General features: G+C 36.8%; 2 protein-coding genes across 4 annotated transcripts in view; both read right to left on the reverse strand.

Annotated features, from left to right (window-relative positions):
* The window catches only part of LOC126967649 (putative metabolite transport protein YwtG), a 74814-nt gene that overhangs the window by 29165 nt on the left and 26403 nt on the right, over positions 1-19246 (reverse strand). For 2 of the 3 annotated variants that reach the window (XM_050812222.1, XM_050812221.1), the window contains 4 exons: positions 16584-16716; positions 15469-15677; positions 13804-13992; positions 5413-5736 (listed from right to left, as the gene is read on the reverse strand). In XM_050812222.1, coding sequence (XP_050668179.1) covers positions 5500-5736; positions 13804-13992; positions 15469-15677; positions 16584-16716 — 768 coding nt within the window. In that variant the 3' untranslated portion in view covers positions 5413-5499. Of the gene's footprint in view, positions 1-5412; positions 5737-13803; positions 13993-15468; positions 15678-16583; positions 16717-19246 lie in introns of those variants that run through there. The other variant, XM_050812220.1, reaches the window with a different exon arrangement.
* On the reverse strand, positions 7032-10461 carry LOC126967657 (uncharacterized). The gene is made up of 2 exons (XM_050812237.1): positions 9962-10461; positions 7032-7976 (listed from the first exon to the last, which is right to left on the reverse strand). Exons 1-2 carry the CDS (start codon positions 10231-10233, stop codon positions 7082-7084), a joined length of 1167 nt encoding a protein of 388 aa, XP_050668194.1. The 5' UTR covers positions 10234-10461; the 3' UTR covers positions 7032-7081.

The following is a 19246-nucleotide window of genomic DNA, read 5'->3' on the forward strand; positions in this document are numbered from 1 at the left end:
ATTACAATGCAATGCCGCTCAGGATTCTTGAAAATCCCCAAAAATTCTGAGCGGCACTACAGCTGCACTCGTCACCTTGAGACATCAGATGTTAAGTCTCATTTGTTCAGTAATTTCACTAGCTATGGCGCCTTTCAGACCGAAACACAGCAATGCTTACATATTACTGCTTCACGGCAGAAATAGGCGCCGTTGTGGTACCTATAATCTAGCGGGCATCCCATGCAAAGGAGCCTCCCACTGGTCTTCGATATATCCAGTCTAACTGCCAGGATTTATTACTTCCGCATAGTATTTTCTTTGATTGACGCAAGTGTGACACAATTATAATAATATAGAAATAAGAATCATCTGCAAAATTTAAGGAAATTGACATCTTGACTGTTGCATCTCAATATATTTTTGATAATGTAACGTATGTTCATAGGCACATAAGTGAATGTGCCAGAAACTGACATAACCATAATGTTAACACCAGGAACAGACATAAACGACGTAATTGACCGCGTGTAACGTAGAGCAGCTCGAATTGTCGGGGACCCAATGCTCTGTTGACAGAGTTCACAGGCTGGATCATATGGCGTTGCGTAGAGACGTCGCTTCATTGTGTGTCTTCTACCGCATTTATCACGGGGAGTGTTCCGAAGAGCTGTTTAACCTGATTCCTGCCGCCGAATTCCACCTTCGCACGACACGCCACAAGTTAGGATATCATCCCCACCATCTGGATGTGTGGCGGTCCTCCACAGTGCGGTTTTCAAGAAGCTTTCTTCCTCGTCCTACAAAGCTGTGGAATGAGCTTCCTTGTGCGGTGTTTCCGGGACGATACGACATGGGTACCTTCAAAAAAAGCGTGTACACCTTCCTTAAAGGCCGGTAACGCTCTTGTGATTCATCTGGTGTTGCAAGAGAACGTGGGCGGGGGTGATCACTTAACACCAGGTTTACGCTCGTTTGTCCTCCTATTCCATAAAAAAAAAACTTTAATGCCTACTACTCGGCTAATTCGAGTTAGTGAGTCTTTTGTGGGGCGATCTATATGCTTTTACAACAAGATCCCAGAAAATTTTCAAAACAAATGTATTACAATATTCTAAAGTTACTATAAGATAAATGACTTTCTTAATGATACCACTGATTGGGAATGGAGCGACCGCACTCAGGCTATTAAGTTATAAGTTTAATTGTACGATTTTACTTTGTAACCATATTTTTTATGAAAACAAAAGTTGCCCGATGAGTTTGTTGCACCCGTTCCTCTCAGGTCTGAGGCATACTTTTTAGATTGGGTGGTAGTTTTGACTTTCAACTAGTTACATCACATCCTTTTTTGAATAAAAATATTTAAATTTAAATTTTGAATATACTATTTAAAGGAGGCGTTTTTTTCATTTGCTTTTGCATAAGCTCATAACAAAAATATAACGTAAATAACTTATGTAAAAATACAGCTACAAGAACAGGTATTGTTATCCTTACAGGAGTATTTTATATAAAATATTCTTTGATTACAACCTCCAAAGACCAACTTCCAACTTGCGGTGGCGTCGTCTACCGGGTCGTCTCCTTCTCTCATTATTTATTTCTGAATTATATATATATTATTTATTCTCAATTATTTTGAACGGCACTGGCGCATGGGAAACATATATAAAAAATTTCGTCAGACATGGGAAGCAATAACATCGTCGACATTAACAGAAAACACCTTTATCAACAAAACTTAAGGGTGACAATGTTATATGATAACGTTGCTGTATATAGTGTTGTGTTAAACCTCCTGGAGATGCAGGTGTAACGGCCGTTCCCAATATACTATCTACAGATAGAGATAAATTAATACCTTCTACTGTCAGTAGTTAGCTGTCAACAATCTGAAGCTGTCCCAATATACCCGATAAGTCATTCTTATCGACTTATATTGGGACGCGTGAATTGTAATTTCCATTCAAACTTCTATCGTTGGTAAGCTATACGTCATCCCATTGACAGACAGCGTATATGGATAATACGTAACTCACCTTGAGTTACCGTCGATAAGTTTATTGGGACAGAAAAGTTGATATGAAATGATAGTTACGATTTTTATCTCAAGTAAGAGATAGACTGAATTGGGAACGGCCGTAAATTATTTGACAGCATAAAACAAGCCTTAGTGACGTGAGCTCACCTGAATGTATGCGGTAGCTCGCTTTAATAAACCTACTTTTACATCCTTTGACCCAGATACTACGTCTAACTATAATTTAATCCTTGATGCGCTAGAAAAGTTGTTTGAATTAATTTATACAGCATTTAGTGACGGCAAAGAATTTGTATTATTGAATAAACGCAAATTTAATAACAAAAATTCAATAAAAAGAACTGATTTACTTACAAAAATAACAATTTCAACAATTGTTTTTTAAAAACTTTTTATTTGGTTTATTTTTATGAAAATAAGGGACGGTGATTGATACGTCCTGCCCATTACATTACATCCCGAAAATTCTGAGCGGCACTATAACTCCGTTCGTCACCTTGAGACATAAGATATCAAGTCTCATTTGCCCAGTAATTTCACTAGCGGCACCCTTCAGAGCGAAACACAGTAATGTTTACACATTACTGCTTCACGGTAGAAATAGGCACCGTTATAGTACCCATAATCTATCCGGCATCCGGTGCAAAGGAGCCTCCCACTGGTAACTCACTGGTAGTCTCATTTAAGGCGACACTAAATGCCAGCGACCTTGAGCGATTTGAGTTCACGGCTTCCGGCCGCCATCTTTGTAACAAAGCCAATATTTTCAAAATTCTTGGGTAGAAAACAGTTTATATGCTTACAATCCTCGTTATTCATTACTAATCTGAATAAATATACCTACACAAAAAAGTACAAGCTATAAGAATAAGAGTTGTACTAAAAAAATGAGTCATGCCATGCCAAAAAACTTGTTTAACTGCAAGGAAAAGTGGTAGTTCAAAAAGGCTCTGGAGTGTTAAGTATAACCAACAGCAAGCATTAGCAACCTACACATAAGACTTAATGATATGTCCAAAAGGATTAAGTAGTGTTCATAACTCGAAATGCTATATTTTCACCAAAAAACTTGTCTGAAAACACCTTGTTTGCGTGTTTTCTGTTTACTCTTCGCCTTAAGGTGATTGTAGGGCGAGTGGTTTGGATCTCATTATTAAATAAATGTTTTTTCCCCTATATAATCTAACCTGCATTTCACAATTATAATAAGTATACATATAACGGCTTCAACTTAAATAAAAAAGACTAAAATAAATGTCGAAATATATTATGTACAATTAATGTCATTATGTCCAAAGCATAGTGTTTTAAAAACGCGTTTGATCCTCAATAAAACCTTCACAAATAAATTAAAATCCATTTTCACTAAGCACATTGCACATAAACCTATTTTCTCCCACTGGTAATAAATGCTTAATGTGTTTTTCAGAGATTTCAGCACAATACTGTGCAGTAAACATTCGAGGATGCTTAAAATTTTACTTAAGATCTAAACTGAAAACAAAACATTTTTAGTCCTATAATGGTACATTAATTACCATGAAGAGAAACATAGCGATTTCTATTAGGGCCACAATACGCCTACTGGAACCGTCCTTTTTTTATTTATTATTTTTTTAAGTAGCATAAAATTTGTATAAATATTGCTATAATATGTTAATTGCGATCTAATCACTATGTACTTCAAGCCTACCCTGATACACTCGAGATTAATTTGATAGAACAAAAATACAAATTAAAATAGTGAGTAAAATTTATGAACGATGCGGGACTCCAACCCGCGACCGACCGAATCCGAGCGCTCTTACCAAGCGAGCCATTGCAAAAGACTGGAGTTAGGCTTCAGCTAAGCCAGAGGCTATATCCTAGGTTTTTCTATTTCAGACGATACATTTCATTGTTTTTCAAATTCAAAGGTATTATCATCAGCCGGAAGACGTCCACTGCTGGATAAAGACCTCCCCCAAAGATTTCCACGACGATCGGTCCAGTACTGACCTCATCCAACGTAGTCCGGCGATCTTGACCAGATCGTCGGTCCATCTTGTGGGGGACCTACCAACACTTCGTCTTCCGGTACGTGGTCGCCATTCGAGGACTTTACTGCCCCAATGGTCATCTGTCCGACGAACTATGTGCCCTGCCCACTGCCACTTCAGTTTCGCAATAATTTGGAACTATGTCGGTAACTTTGGTTCTCCTGCGGATTTCCTAATGTCTGATAGTATATATAGCCCTCTCCATTGCCCTTTGAGTGACCATGAGCTTTCTCATAATGCCCATAGTTAGCGACCACGTCTGGGTACCGTAAATCATCAATGGCAACACACACTGGTTGAAAACCTTCGTCTTTAAACACTGTGGTAAAAACAGGAGATTTTACGGAGTTTCCCGAACGCTGCCCATCCGACTTGGGTTCGACGAGTGACGTACTCGTCGACAATTTCGAGAGTATAGTTCCCTATTATTATGGGAGTAGGTGTGATATGGACATTTGACATGATCGTCGTCTTGTCCATGTTCATTTTGAGACTTACTCCTGTGGAAGCTGTATTGAGGCCATCGAGCATATGGCTTAAGTCTTCCATGGTCAGCCATAAAAACGATTTCGTCTGCGAATCGAAGGTGAGTGATGTATTCGCCGTTGATGTTGATGCCCAGTCCATTCCAGTCCAGGAGCTTCAAGACATCTTCCAACATTTTTCAGAGGCATAATCTTTTATTATATTATGTAATTAATGTTATTTTTATGTTTCAAAATATTATATCTAATCCTTAAGTTGCTGCTGTATTCAGGTAGATAATTTTTTTATGAAATTAAGGAATGAGACGAGCTGGACGTTCAACTAATGGTAATTGATACGCCCTGCCCATAACAACGCAGTCCTGCTCAGGATTCTCGTAAATCCCAAAAACTTTGAGTGTAACTACAACTGCACCCGTCACCTAGAGACATAAGATGTTAAGTCTCATTTTCCTAGTAATTTCACTAGCTACGGCGCGCTTCAGACAGAAACAATAATGCTTACACATTACTGTTACACAGCAGAAAAAGATTATAATATCTATACCAACTGATTTGAATGATTCTTTCAGTGTTGGGTAGTCCATTTATCGAGGAAGGCTATAGGCTATGTTTTTTTTTTCAAAATTAGGGATCCGTAATATAATCGCTATTTTGTAACACAAGGTGTACAATCGAAAACCTATTTTTGCGTGCGCTGCAAAAACTATTGACAATAGAACAAAATGATGTACAGGCTATAATTACTTACTTATTATTACTTATAAAACTATCGCGTGAATTATACTTTATATGGCAAAACAACGTTTGCCGGGTCAGCTAGTATTAACATAAAAGATAATAATAGGAATAAAAAAAATATATTTGTAAATGATAAAATATATGACTTAAATAATCTAATCAGTTATAAATTTAAGAGCAAAACTAAAAGTGTCGTTAATACGGCTTTATTTTACATTTTCAATATAGGTATCCTTTTCAGCTGTTGTTCAATTTGTTTTGTAGACTTATCTTTGATGTCAGGAACAGCCATGACACAATACACCGCAGCCAACAAGTTGATACCAGCAAATGTGTAAAACAGTGCATGTACGCCCATCAGGTCCTCGAAATATTTGATGGTATGAATATGAACCAAGCGGAGTATTTCTGAGTATGTGTAGGTGAATCCTAGAAGCGTTGCAGCGACCTGAAATATAGTTTCAGTTATTTAATTGTATCAGGGTTGTAGAATTAGGTGTGAGTGATCACCGCCGCCGTACGTGGAAGAAAGATCATTGAAAATCGCACTGGGAGGACCGCCTTACATCCAGATGGTGGAGATGATATTCTTATTTGTGGCGTGTCGTTTCAGGGATCAGGTGAAACAGCTCTTCGGAACTCTCACTCTCCGTGATAAATGCTCTGGAAGACACACAATTAAGCAACGTCTCTACGCAACGCTAAGTGATCCAGCCGCTATCAGAGCACTGGGTCCCCGACAATTTGAGCTGCTCTACGAAGTGATATAGCCGTGATAGACATGTTGCCTTGCAGCAGATTACTAGTACCAACGAGTAAGTAGTGATTTAGTATTAATTGGAACGGCGGATGTGAAATAACGCATAAATATTGAGTATTTCCTGAACTTTAGTCAAATTAACCTTAAAAAAGTTATACTTTAAAATTGGATTTAAAATGACTTATTGAATGTAAAACCTATCAACGGAAGCAAGTAATTCTGGGCATATTATTCGTATTAATGGATAAAATATCGTTACAAAACAATATCGTAGAATAAAATTTATTAACCTGAGAGCGGTCACTCCATTTGTTATCTGTGGTATTAAGAAAGTCATTTATGTTATAGTAACCTTTACCACACACATGTTTAACAATTCTTTTAGGATATGTTCCGATATGCACTGCGACCACTGTACAGGGTGACGGCGCGTACACATAGAACATCCGTTTTACAGGTCCGTTTAAACGTATATGTTATTAGCGTATGTAGTTGTATGAGCGAGTTCATACAGAATAGAGTATTCCGGATCCAGTAAAAAATACTGATCCGACAAAATAAGCAGCAATCCGTTTTACAGGTCCGTTTAAACGTATATGTTATTAGCGTATGTAGTTGTATGAGCCAGTTCACACAGTATTCCGGATCCAGTAATACTATACTAATCCGTTTTATCGGATTGAAACCGCACGAGGCTTTGCACGGGGGTGCGCGGGGTGCGATGTGCTACACACAGCCGCCATTTGCCGGTTTCATTCCTAGAGTAGTGCACGTGTCCAGTGCTATCATAATCATGGCAAGCAAGGCGTTTGAAAAATATGTTGAGCAAGAAGTTTTGATAAATTGTGTTGAAAGTAGACCAGTTCTTTGGGACAAAACACTGGAGATTTATAAAGATAAAATTGCAAAAACCGCAGCTTGGCGCGAAATATGCGGTATTCTAAAGGAGGATTTTGAAGCTATGGAACAAAAAGAAAGACAAGAATTTGGTAAGTATTTATTTTATATTGTAATGGAGACATTGTTTTTTATTTTAAATAGCTTCATTCTGCCAAGAAACTGACCCAGATTCGGACACGAAATAGTTTTCGAATTCCGTTCGAACTGAATTTGCAGTTCGACCACCTCGTAGCGTTTCATCATCAGGTAGGCTATTGAAATGAAATGCTTCAGATTCGGATGTGTTGCCATCCTTTAAGCCCTCTTTTTCCCTTATAAAGTTGTGTAGAACGGTACATGCCTTAACTATCCATATAGCTGTTGTTTTGTTGACGTCTAGAGGCCGGTGGAATACTCTCCACTTATTAGCAAGAATACCAAATGCACATTCAACGTATCGTCTAGCTCTGGTCAAACGATAGTTATATATTCGCTTATTTACGTCTAAATGCGTCCCGCTAAATGGCCTCATTAAATTTTCGTGTAAACCGAAACCTTCATCGCCGATTATGACGTAGGGAACTCTCGTTTCTGAGCCTGTTATTAATGGGCAAGGTTCTGGTATTTGTAAACTGCCATCTAGCATCATTTTCCAAAATGTCGACTCCTTGAATATTGATGAATCGCATTTTTTTCCATACGACCCAATACTAACATATAGAAAACGATAGTCAGAGTCTACGATCGCTAATAATATGATGGAAAAAAAGTCTTTGTAATTTAGGTACATTGAGCCACTTTTTGCTGGTTTTCGAAGTCTGATGTGTTTACCGTCCACTGCTCCTAAACAGTGGGGAAAATTTGCTTTTGTGTCGAATCCATTTGATATATGCTCCCATTCACTCACTGTTGTAGGAAGTCGCATAAACTCGTCATTCAAGTTGTTCCATATGCATCGTGTAACTTCCTTAATAATGTTGCTTATAGTTGACACACCGACACGAAAGACGTAATGAAGTTCTTGAAATGTACACCCAGACGCTGCATACCTAAAAAAAATAAATTAATCAATTACTATATTATTACACATATATTGACTTCCCATACAAAGTAACGTTAGTGACTGTAAGGGTTTAGTTTTAGTTAATTTTGTCTATTACTGATTATGTATATGTCTATGTTTCGTAGAGGTACTTCTCTATGGTCAGACTATTAAAGATGGCTTGATGAATAAGTCTTGTTTTATTATAAAACTATAAAATATTATAGTGACCAACAAATTTTGTATGGAAAGTCGAAATTTTTATGAGAGTTTTTAGCAAAGTCGTAAATCAAAACTCATACTTATACAGGGTGTTTTTGACGTCATAACGCAAACTTCGCGAAAAGGCTACACTTAATGCCACTAATCAAATTGTGAAAGTCATTCATCTCGCTAATGATCGGTTACAGAAATTGTCATTTTCGAGCGCGCAATGTATTGTGAACACCGCGATTTCAACGCGCGATAACGTACCTTTGACCACAGAACAATAATGGACTAAGCAGAATAGCGGCTTCTTTTGAGAAAGCGCGCGCAATCCAAAATGTTCATAGTGGCGCAAAATGAAGTAATAATAAGTATTGTTTAGATTTTAGCTAGAGGCGGTACGAATAAAGCGCACGGCTCGCGACTTTTGTAAAAGTTCAAATGAAAGGTCATCGTTCTGGGGTACGATGACCTTTCATTTGAACTTTTATAAACAGCTGAGAAGACACCATTTCTAGTTTTATTTACATTGCTACTTTTAGTGAAAGTAGTGAATTAATTACTTTTTTATTAAAAATCTCATTGGGTTAGGTAAGAATAACGATTATGAAGAGTCTAAAGTAAAAAAAACTCCAAAAAAAATGAAAAAATTAGGAAAAAACCGACGAAAAATTCCAACACGGGGGGGTCCAGAATCATGTCCTGGAGCCATGGTATCCGTTTGTGCGTCGACGTGCCTAACACCCTGTATATATAGTACATAAATAAAATAAAATTAAACTGAACTGAACTAAATTATAAAATTACCTAATTAAAATAAATTGATTTAAACATTAGTAATACTTTTTTGCTTCCCATTATTTACTGACCGATTAGTTCTTGCACTGTCAATTTGACTTATCCACTGACCAATATGGTAATTAATTACTGACAAGTCTATTCTACTTTCTTATTCGCCTTTCACTTACTAAGCTATTGACAACCATCTTATATTATTATTTACTTGCTTCAGGAAAATATGTTATAAAAAAATGGAATTCGACTAGAGATGCCTGGATACGAACATTGAGTGAGAAAAAGAAATTGAAGAAATCTGGAGCTGCTGCCTCAAATACCAAGCCTTACAAATATCACAATCAAATGTTATTTTTGAAAAAAGTTGTCACCCCAGGTGATACACACGAGAACGTCCCTGCTAATGACAACATCACGGAAACAGTAGAAAGTAATAAAGACAACGAAGATGAACCTGATCAGATTATGGAACAAAGTGGTAGTGACAGACAAAAGGAAAGACAAAATTTAGCCCCGCCGCAACGCAAGGCAATCAAAAGAAATGTGAATGAAGTAGACGCCAAAATGATTGAATACGTGAATGATCAGTTAAAAAAAAGTAAAAATGAGTTTGAAGATCCCAATTTATCGTTCTTCAAAGGTATTTTGCCGCAACTGGCTTCACTTAATGGCGATCAAATTTTAGAATTTCAGTCTGGAGTGATAAACCTTTTACAAAATATTAAAAGTAGAAGATATGGTCAGTCAAACTACGAGTGGCCTCCATATTCACAAAGTTCTAGCACTCCTCACTACCACACCCAAGGTTATTTTAGTAGGCCACATCATCTTGACTCTACATCAGTAGAAGGTTCGCCATCAGTAGAATCTACATTCAGCCAGGAGTCAGACTTGCCAGATCTGTCTATGTTTTGAAATAAATCTTCATTTTTGTAAACCTTTTTGTCATTTTAAATTTTAATTGATAATAACAAAAATTAAAGTTCTTACCTTAAAAATATCGCTAGTTTTACTTCAGGGCACAAGCTTTTCCTCCAGTTTGTGTCTTTCTTTTTTAAATCCTTTTCTAATCGTTTAAGAAGGTCATCAAAAGTAGACGTCGTCATTCGGAAATAAGTAAAAAATTTAGATTCGTCTTCTTTCAGCTGACGCACAACAGCACCACGACAAAATCTTTGCCTTAATAGTGGATGTATCCAATAACGCCGGGGCTTCCTCCGCCGCAGACGACGATAGTACCAATACAACACGACAACGTCCATTCTCGTAGAAAGTAGGCGATACACTGAAGAACGAAAGTCCAGTAGCGTCGGATCTGTTAAAATCGGTCCTGTAAATGCTGTGTGAATATTACCTCCAGTAGCGTCGGATCTGTTAAAATCGGTCCTGTAAATGCTGTGTGAATATTACCTCCAGTAACGACGGATCAGTTAAAAAGGATCCTGTAAAACGGATGTTCTATGTGTACGCGCCCTGACGTCAATTTAGTATACTGTAAAGCCGTTCCTTTATAGCGTTTATACTGGTTACTATTTAAAACGGAACGCATTCCGTATACGGAACAGTATACTGTCGGCCGCATTTTTTGACGCATCATTCAAATGAGTGTATTAAAGTTTTCTAGTTCATTAGAGACAACTGTTGTTGGAGTACTGTCAAATTAAAAATATTTGGGATAAAACTGAAGTATTGTTTATAAAACGTTAGGCACTCGAGTGGTTTTGACTGATTACGTGATCAAAGTACTGCGAATACCTTACCTCGAAAACGCAAGTGCTCACAGTAGAATATGGTGGCGATTTATGACGTCATATATTTCCCTAGGTTATTGCGGCAGTATACTGCCAGTCCATAACGGAACGAATTTTTCTACAGTGATAGAACTGTGCAGTACTCGCAGTGCATATCGGAACATAACCTTGAGTTTTGTAATACATTCGTACTCGTACATTACGGAACCGATTTTAAAATTTGAATGGAATATGAAAATTTCAACTGCAGTTTAGTCCAAATTAAGAGATATAATAGTTTTTATTTCATTTGATGACAACTTTTCTATGAGAAAAATTTATAACGCACAGTTTGACCGTATAGCTACAATATTAAAATATTACATAAACAGGGAACAAAATAATTTACTGTAATGATGTACTTAACAATTGAAATTTAAAAAAAAATGGTTTTTAATAAACATGATATATTTCCGAGAGATGAAGATGTATAAATTCACCATTATAAAAGAAAAGACAATGTAATAACGCCTTTTAGTGTCTAATGTAGTAGATATTGTCATTCAGAAATAGGCTTTTAGTATATTTCTTACGTCTTTCATAGGTTTAGATATTAGAATAGATTTTTCACCTGTATCACCTGGTGTTGAGTGATCACCACCGCCCGCAATCTCTTGCAACACCAGAGGAATCACAGGACCCTTGCCGGCCCTTAAAGAAGGTGTACGCGCTTATTTTGAAGGTACTCATGTCGTATCGTCCCGGAAACCCTGCACTAGGAAGCTCATTCCACGGCTTTGTAGTACGTGGAAGAAAGCTCCTTGAAAACCGCTTTGTGGAGAACCGCCACCAATCCAGATGGTGGGGATGATATCCTAACTTGTGGCGTGTCGTGCGAAGGTGGAATTCGGCGGCAGGGAGCAGGTTAAATAGCTCTTCAGAATACTCCCCGTGCTAAATGCGGTAGAAGACAAACAATGAGGCGACATCTCTACGCAATGCCATGTGATCCAGCCTGTGAACTCTGTCAACAGAGCATTGGGTCCCCGACAATTCGAGCTGCTTTACGTTGCACGTGGTCAAATGGATCGAGCTGATACTGGGACTTGCGCTTTGTAGAGCGCTACAATGTGGGCCGGCTTGAAGTATTGCCGTGCTTTATTAATGACGCCCAGCTTTTTCGAAGCCAATTAGGCTTTGCCCTCCAGATGGCCACAGAATTTGCAATTGCTCAAGATTTCGAGATCCAGTATTCTGATACTAGGCGAGGCTTTAAGGGAAGTGTTGTCGAAGAGCGGTGACACGGCAAATGGGGTGTTTTTAGTGATAAATCGTAAACTTGAGTCTTCTGGGGGTTAAATTGGACAAGGTTCAATTTACCCCATTCCGCGAACTTCTGAAGAAAGGACTCGATAGAAGACACAAGTTTCTCCCGGCACAGGTCGACGATTTCCCGAGAGAGACTTGCATAGCAATGTATGGTGAAGGTCTCCAACATATCATTCATTCGAGTAATATCAATCGACATGTATGCTGCGCCCAGTGAGGAAGCTGGAGGTCCACTTGCGTAAGCCCTCGGGAAGCCCAAATGATGGAATTTTTAAGAGGAGCGCCTTGTGCCATACTTAATCAAAGGCCATCGCTATATCCAGGCTAACTGCCAGGCCTTCCCCCTTGCTTTCAATAGCCGCCGCCCATCTATGTGTTAGGTATACCAGAAGATCACCTGCTGACCAACCATGGCGAAAGCCGTATTGTCGGTCGTTGATCAACTGGTGACCCTCTAGGTATATCAAGAGCTGGCGGTTATTATTCTCTAGATTGATTTTTGAGAGCAGGGAGGTTAAAGCAATAGGCCTGTAGTTTGCCGGATCCGAACTGTCTCCTTTTTTTGGATCGGATGGACAAGGGTTGACTTCAATGAGTCAGGGACTACGCCTTTTGAATAAGAGTGCCGGAATAAACGCATTAGTTTTGGCGTCAACTCAGGGGGACACGTTCTAACAGAGCTCGCCGAAAAATTTTTTGTCTGAACTGTTCTTCAGGCATTGAGCTCTGACACCGTGGGATGGTTCTTCCTCTTTAGAATTTTGCAGTTCCCTTAAGCCCAGCGCCGCAACCCAAGTTTGATACGCCTGTGTTTTGCATTCAGATGCTGCTTTGACTGACGCATCGAACCAGGGTTGTGATCTGCCACCGATCGGTACTACAGAGCTTGGTATAAAAATATCCATGCCCTGCAGTATGACATCGGCGAATAGAATAGAATAGAAACACTTTATTAGCAATAAAAACACATACCTTCAATTTACAGTATAAATCTTAAAATTATAAATTAAATTAAATAAATAACGAAAATTATTAATCTATAAAAAAAATTCACGATGGGTTTTCATAAAACGAGCTTTTTGTATTATAAACAGAATTATGTCTGCTGGGTCAGCTAGTTAGTATAAACAGCGCAATATAATCGCGACATGTGAACATACGTATAAAACTACTTAGCCTTATCCATAAAAAATAAATTAAAAATAAAACTACATTATTAATACATCCAAATAAATCCACTTTCCATAACATCATGTCGGAACAACCTGTAAGTAATCTACTAGCCCTGAGTTAACGTAGGCATAGAGACCTACTTCTTCTACGCCGTAGCCTTCAGAACTCGTAGGTGAATAAACGCCCACATAAGAATTATAAAAAAAATTGTTTTGTATAAATCTATATTTTGTTTGCTTGAAAATTTCAATTATTTTATTTTTAAATTTAGTACAATTGTTAACCGACTTTTTTTTGTATGAAAATAAGGGACGAGACGAGCAGGACGTTTAGCTGATGGTAATTACGCCCTGCCCATTACAATGTAGTGCCGCTCAGGTTTCTTGAAATATCCAAAAAATTCTGAGCTCTGAGACCGGTAATACAACTCCGCTCGTCACCTTGAGACATAAGATGTTAAGTCTCATTTGCCCATAAATTCACTAGCTACGGCGCCTTTCAGACTGAAATACAGTAATGCTTACGAGTTACTGCTTCACGGCAGAAATAGATGCCTTCTGTTTTTAATATTAAAACAAGGAAATCGTATCTAAAATTTACCTCAAAGTTTAGCATTTCAACCATAATTACTATCGGTAGAGCCCACACCATTCCGTAGGCGAAGACCAATATGCCCAATGACGTCACCGGCAGCCATCTTGTTGACGTCACGGTTAGATCAGCTTGCGTGAATACAGCCAACACTCCCATCGAGAGAACCATTAGTGCGTAGCCGAAAGTTAGCAGATACTGTATTGGGATAGTTAATATGGATTAATTATGTACCTAAAACATTTTGATACGGAGAATTGAATGACCTTGTTTGTTCAGAGTACATTAAGGCTAATCAACAACTTCAAAAAAGCAGCCAAGTGCGAGTTGTACTCGCCTTGCTTTGCTTGGTAATGTACTTCATATATTTTTTAATTTTTATCATTATCTTATTTGAGAAGTTACAGGGGGGACGTACATTTTAGCACTTTGCAAGTTTAGAAAAAATTATATTATAAACATCAATATAATTTTAAAAAAAACTTGATTTTCAGTTCTAAGTATGGGGAGCCCCTAAAATTTGTTTTATTTTCTTTTTTTGTGTGAAAATCTTAATATGGTTCACAGAATACATGTACTTACCAAGTTTTAACAGTATAGTTCTTATAGTTTCGGAAAAAAGTGGCTGTGACATACGGACACACAGACAGACAGACACGACGAATCTAAAAAGGTTCCGTTTTTTGCCATTTTGCCCTAACCCTAAACGTATAACGTAACTTAAAGTTACGTAACGTAACGCAACGTATTAATTATTGATAAAGCTCCTAAAAATATGAGCGATGGCAAATTCGTTTTGGAATGACGTATACTCGTAGAAACATGTATCGAAAGTATGTATAAAACATTGTAATTGTTATTAATATATTAAGATGAAAAAAAGTATTTAGTTTTTTCGTTGATAACCCAAAAATACTATTAATATATAAGAAATAAATCTTAGAAGGAATAAAAATTGAATTTTCCAACTCCCGGAGCACTTTCTTTATTATTTATAATTATAAAGAATTTGTAATATTTTAAGGTGATGATAACCCTCACTTCTGGGATTAAATTCATACCCAAAATTTATGACCGATGCGAGACTCGAACCCAACACTTGCGTTCCGTGCAAGCGCTCTTCCACTGAGCCAACCGTTCAAGTGATGAATCGTTCATAATTCTAACGCTAATAATGAACGCCGAAAACAAGTCTCCGTGCCGCCTATATTGTTGTGTAGCCTAGTGCCTATAGTTACAAACTTTCTTAGGGTTAGTATCACTATTTTGAATTAGTTCACAAATATAGTTCATAAAAAAATATTTCAATATTTATAAGAGGATTGTGGTTATTTTCATCGCTATATTTTAACAAAAGAATCAAATTTTGATATTTTAAGTAATTTGGTGTTAATTCTCAGATAAAATAAAAATTTACCGTATAATTTTTATGATAGGATTTATCTAGCATGACTGCTTTAAGTTTGTGTGTAATATTTTATTTAAAATGAAAGGCTTAGATGGTCTCCGCTACGCTCCAAGTAGATACCGTACTACCTAAGAGCAATTTTCTTTAGCTTTCTTATTACGGCAACTTTATATTAATAGATATTCATTTAGGTTATTAATAAAATTTATTAACCTAAGATTCATAAAAAAATATATATTTAAATAAGCTTATAGTAGAATACTTACTTTTCTCTCAAAAAATTTGATAAGTACCACAGTGGTGGTACCACCAGTAAACATTGAAAGTGGTATCAGAATATTTTTTGGATCAGTCTGTGTTTTAAGTTGGATGAGTGTCTTGTTCTGGTCCAAGAATATGACTGAGCCACAAAGTATGGTAACAGAGTACAGGACGAAACCTATTTTCATTGAGTCGAGCCATATTTTATTTTTCACTGAAAACAAGGTAATTATTACAGAAAAAGTTTGAATCAATTTATTCTTGGATTTTGCTACTTTTGGAACAATCCTTATAACCAACCGTTAGCTAAAAGTTATCAATAAAGCTGGTTAATTAGTTTTCAAAGTTAATCACAACATCTAAATGTAAATACCTAAGTATGAGAAAAAAAAACACACATTCAAAAAATTATCAAGGAAAACATGTGATATTTTTTGTTGATTTTATTTGATTAATTTTGATTAATTTTTAGTTTATCGCCCCTCGTCCCTCATTCTATGAGAACAATTGGAATTTTACATTGATACATTTATATTATCAATACGTAATGTGTCATTTTTTTATGACAATAAAGGACGAGACAAGCAGGAAGTTCAGCTGGTGGTAATTGATACGCCCTGCCCATTACCGCTATGGATTCTTGTTAAACCAAAAAACTCTGAACTCTTCACCTTGAGACATAAGATGTTAAGCCTCATTTGTCCAGTAATTTCACTAGATACGGCGCCCTTTAGACCAAAACACAATAATGTTTACACATTACTGCTTCACGGCAGAAATAGGCGCCGTTGTGGTACCCATAATCTAGCTGGCATCCTGTGCAAAGCCACTGGTAGAATTCACTTATTCCTATTCCACTGGGAGGTCATTATTAAAGGCAGGATAATTTGCAAAGCTTATAACGCAGTAAATCTCCTGTTTTCCACTTAACTGAAATCACTGTATCTCCCGACCTCTTTTTGGTATTTAAATGTAGTTAGAAATGAGGTGAATGTAAAATATAATAAAGTTAATGCAGTTTATAATTCAATTTGTTTTGTTTTTAAGCTTAATTTAGGTATAGAGACGCTTGCGATTTTATTAAACGTAAAGATATAAGCAAACGTTGTCACAGACTTACATATTCTCAAGATCGTTAAATTTCCATTTGATTTAGCTCGTTCACTTTCATCTCTCAGTCTGTTCAGTTCATTCAACACACTGCTGTCTTCTTCAGTGAGACACTTCAATTTCGCAATGTTTATTTTAGCTTTCTACAACAAACATGACTTTATTTGTACAGGGACATAATTGAGTTTTTATTTTCGAACTTCATCAATTTTGATTTATTTTTTGGCGTTCTCGTGAGATCAAAAGTATCAAAATCACTCAAGGCTTAAATTTTAAATTTGTTATCTTGACCTTTTACAGTTAAAAGTAAAACAAACCCGCTGAAGTGAGAGTCGAACTTCCAATGGTTTCATTATACGTAGGTCACACGAAAAGTTTTGCGTTGCTTAAAAAAATAACATGTTATAACCAAAATATTATGTTTATTGCTCTTCAAAATACTCTCCCTTACATGTTCAGCATTTTTTCATGCGATCGAACCATTTTTTAAAACAGGAGGACCACTGATCTGAAGGCATGTTTTCTACGTGCTGATAGAACGCTATCACTGCCTCTTCGGAATTGGTAAAAGTGAAACCTCTCATCAAATCTTTGATTTTGGGGAAAATAATGAAATCACAGGGTGCTCGGTCGGGGCTATGTGCAGGATGGGTGATGAGTTGTATTTTTCGGAAGCTAAAAATGACTTAGTTTTGTTGGCCGTGTGTGAAGAAGCGTTGTCATGATGTAGGAGAACGTTGCGTGTTCGCGAATTTTTTTTAACACCCTGGGTAAACACATGGTAGAATACCATTCGGCATTAACACTTTTTTGATCTTCAAGTGGAATCGTGCCGATGGGACCCGTAGCTGAGAAAAAAATGCAATCATTTTTTTACCAACGTTTCTCACCTGCCTCACTTTTGTGTACATGATTGCTGCTTTTTTCGGGTTCAAAATAAATCCACGTTTCGTCTTCTGTGACAATGTCATAGACAACATTAGAATGTCTGTGGTCGTACTTTATTAGCATCTGTGATCACCATTTCACGCGAGACCGCTTCTGCTCCGCTGTCAGTTCATTAGGGATCCAACGACAACAAAGTTTCCAAACTTTCAATTCTTCATGTAAAAATTTCTGAATTTGGCTCATACCAATCCCCAATAGTCCTCAAATTATCTCATATGATATTGGCGGGTTTTCTTCAATTAGCCGCTTACCAGTAGCCACATTATTTTCATTGGCGGCAGTTGAAGGACGCCCTTTACGAAATTCGTCATGTTAAGAAACCCAACCTCTCTCAAATTCAGCAAACCATCGCCTCACGGTGCGGCACAGTCTTGCGGAAAGAGAGAACTTTTAAAATCATAACAAATCATCACACTAAAATCTTTTCGACTTCCATTTTCATTGCGTACGTAGAACTTTGATGTGTGATAAAAAACAATTGACAAATGATTTCTCGCCATTTTTTTTATTACTAAGATGGTTGCAAAATTTCGAAAAATATAACATTCGAAATTTAAATATTTCCGATTAGCTAGAAGTGCAAAACTTTTAGTGTGCCCCATGTAGTATATGATATAACATTACGTACTTTTTAACTTTTTTTGTTAAATATAATTTTATAGTTTGCATGGCGTTAATTAAAGAATATTTTAGTTTCTACTATACCATATTTGAAAGCAGCAAAAAAAATAAACACAATCAGTAAAAATTTTAGTCCTCTAACTTTTGTAGTTGATTCCGTTGAGAGACAGCGGACCATAAAAAATCACACTTGAGATTGACTCCATTTTTATGTCAGAGCAGTTTATAATAATAATAATAAATCATTTATTTCAGGCATTTTACCCATAAATCTACAAACAATCTTAACTTAAATTACATTTTACTTTGATTTTAATTAAATTACAGATAAAAAAGAAAAGTTAATATATTATGTCATAATTACAATTAAAAAAGAAAATAATTAAATTATAGAAATAAAAATAAAAAAATTGATATAGTCTAATACAATTCAATGATGTTTAATTTAATTTCAGTTCTTACATTATTAAAAAAAATATATATTATGTCAAATATATAACATAAATAAATTGTCACAGGTCACAGATATCATATTTACAACAGTCATACACAGAATTAATTATTATATTACAGCATTTTCTAATGCGGTCCATAAAGGAAGCGGCTCTTTTTCTTAACACGGCATAGAAATCGTCAACCCTATTCTCCGCAAACATGCCCGACGCGCTAAAGCGCCACGGTAGTTTAAGCATTGCTCTAAAAGCGTTATTGTACTGCACACGTAGCGTATGGTAAGCTCGTTTTGTATAGTTTTTCCACAAGTAACTGGTATAGAACGACTGGCAATAAGCGCCGAATAAGGTTATTTTGACAGGTACACTACACCTAGCGAATCTGCGGGATGAATGTTACTTGTGGCGGCAATGGACCTCCTTTGTCTTTCAATGTCATCATCATCCTTCAAGTTATTTCTTATGATGTGCCCCAGGTTTTTAAATTGAGAAACAATTTTGAGCTGAGATCCCGCCAAAGTAATAGCTGGGTTTGAAATCTGCGACCCGTCGTGCCTGAATACCATAATTTCCGTCTTATCTACTTTATACTTTAAACCATGAGTTGAGGCGTACTGTTCACAAATATTTATAAGTTTCCGTAAGCCCTTTA

Source organism: Leptidea sinapis, chromosome 13 (assembly GCF_905404315.1).
Source record: "Leptidea sinapis chromosome 13, ilLepSina1.1, whole genome shotgun sequence".
Taxonomy (NCBI): Eukaryota; Metazoa; Arthropoda; class Insecta; order Lepidoptera; family Pieridae; genus Leptidea; species Leptidea sinapis.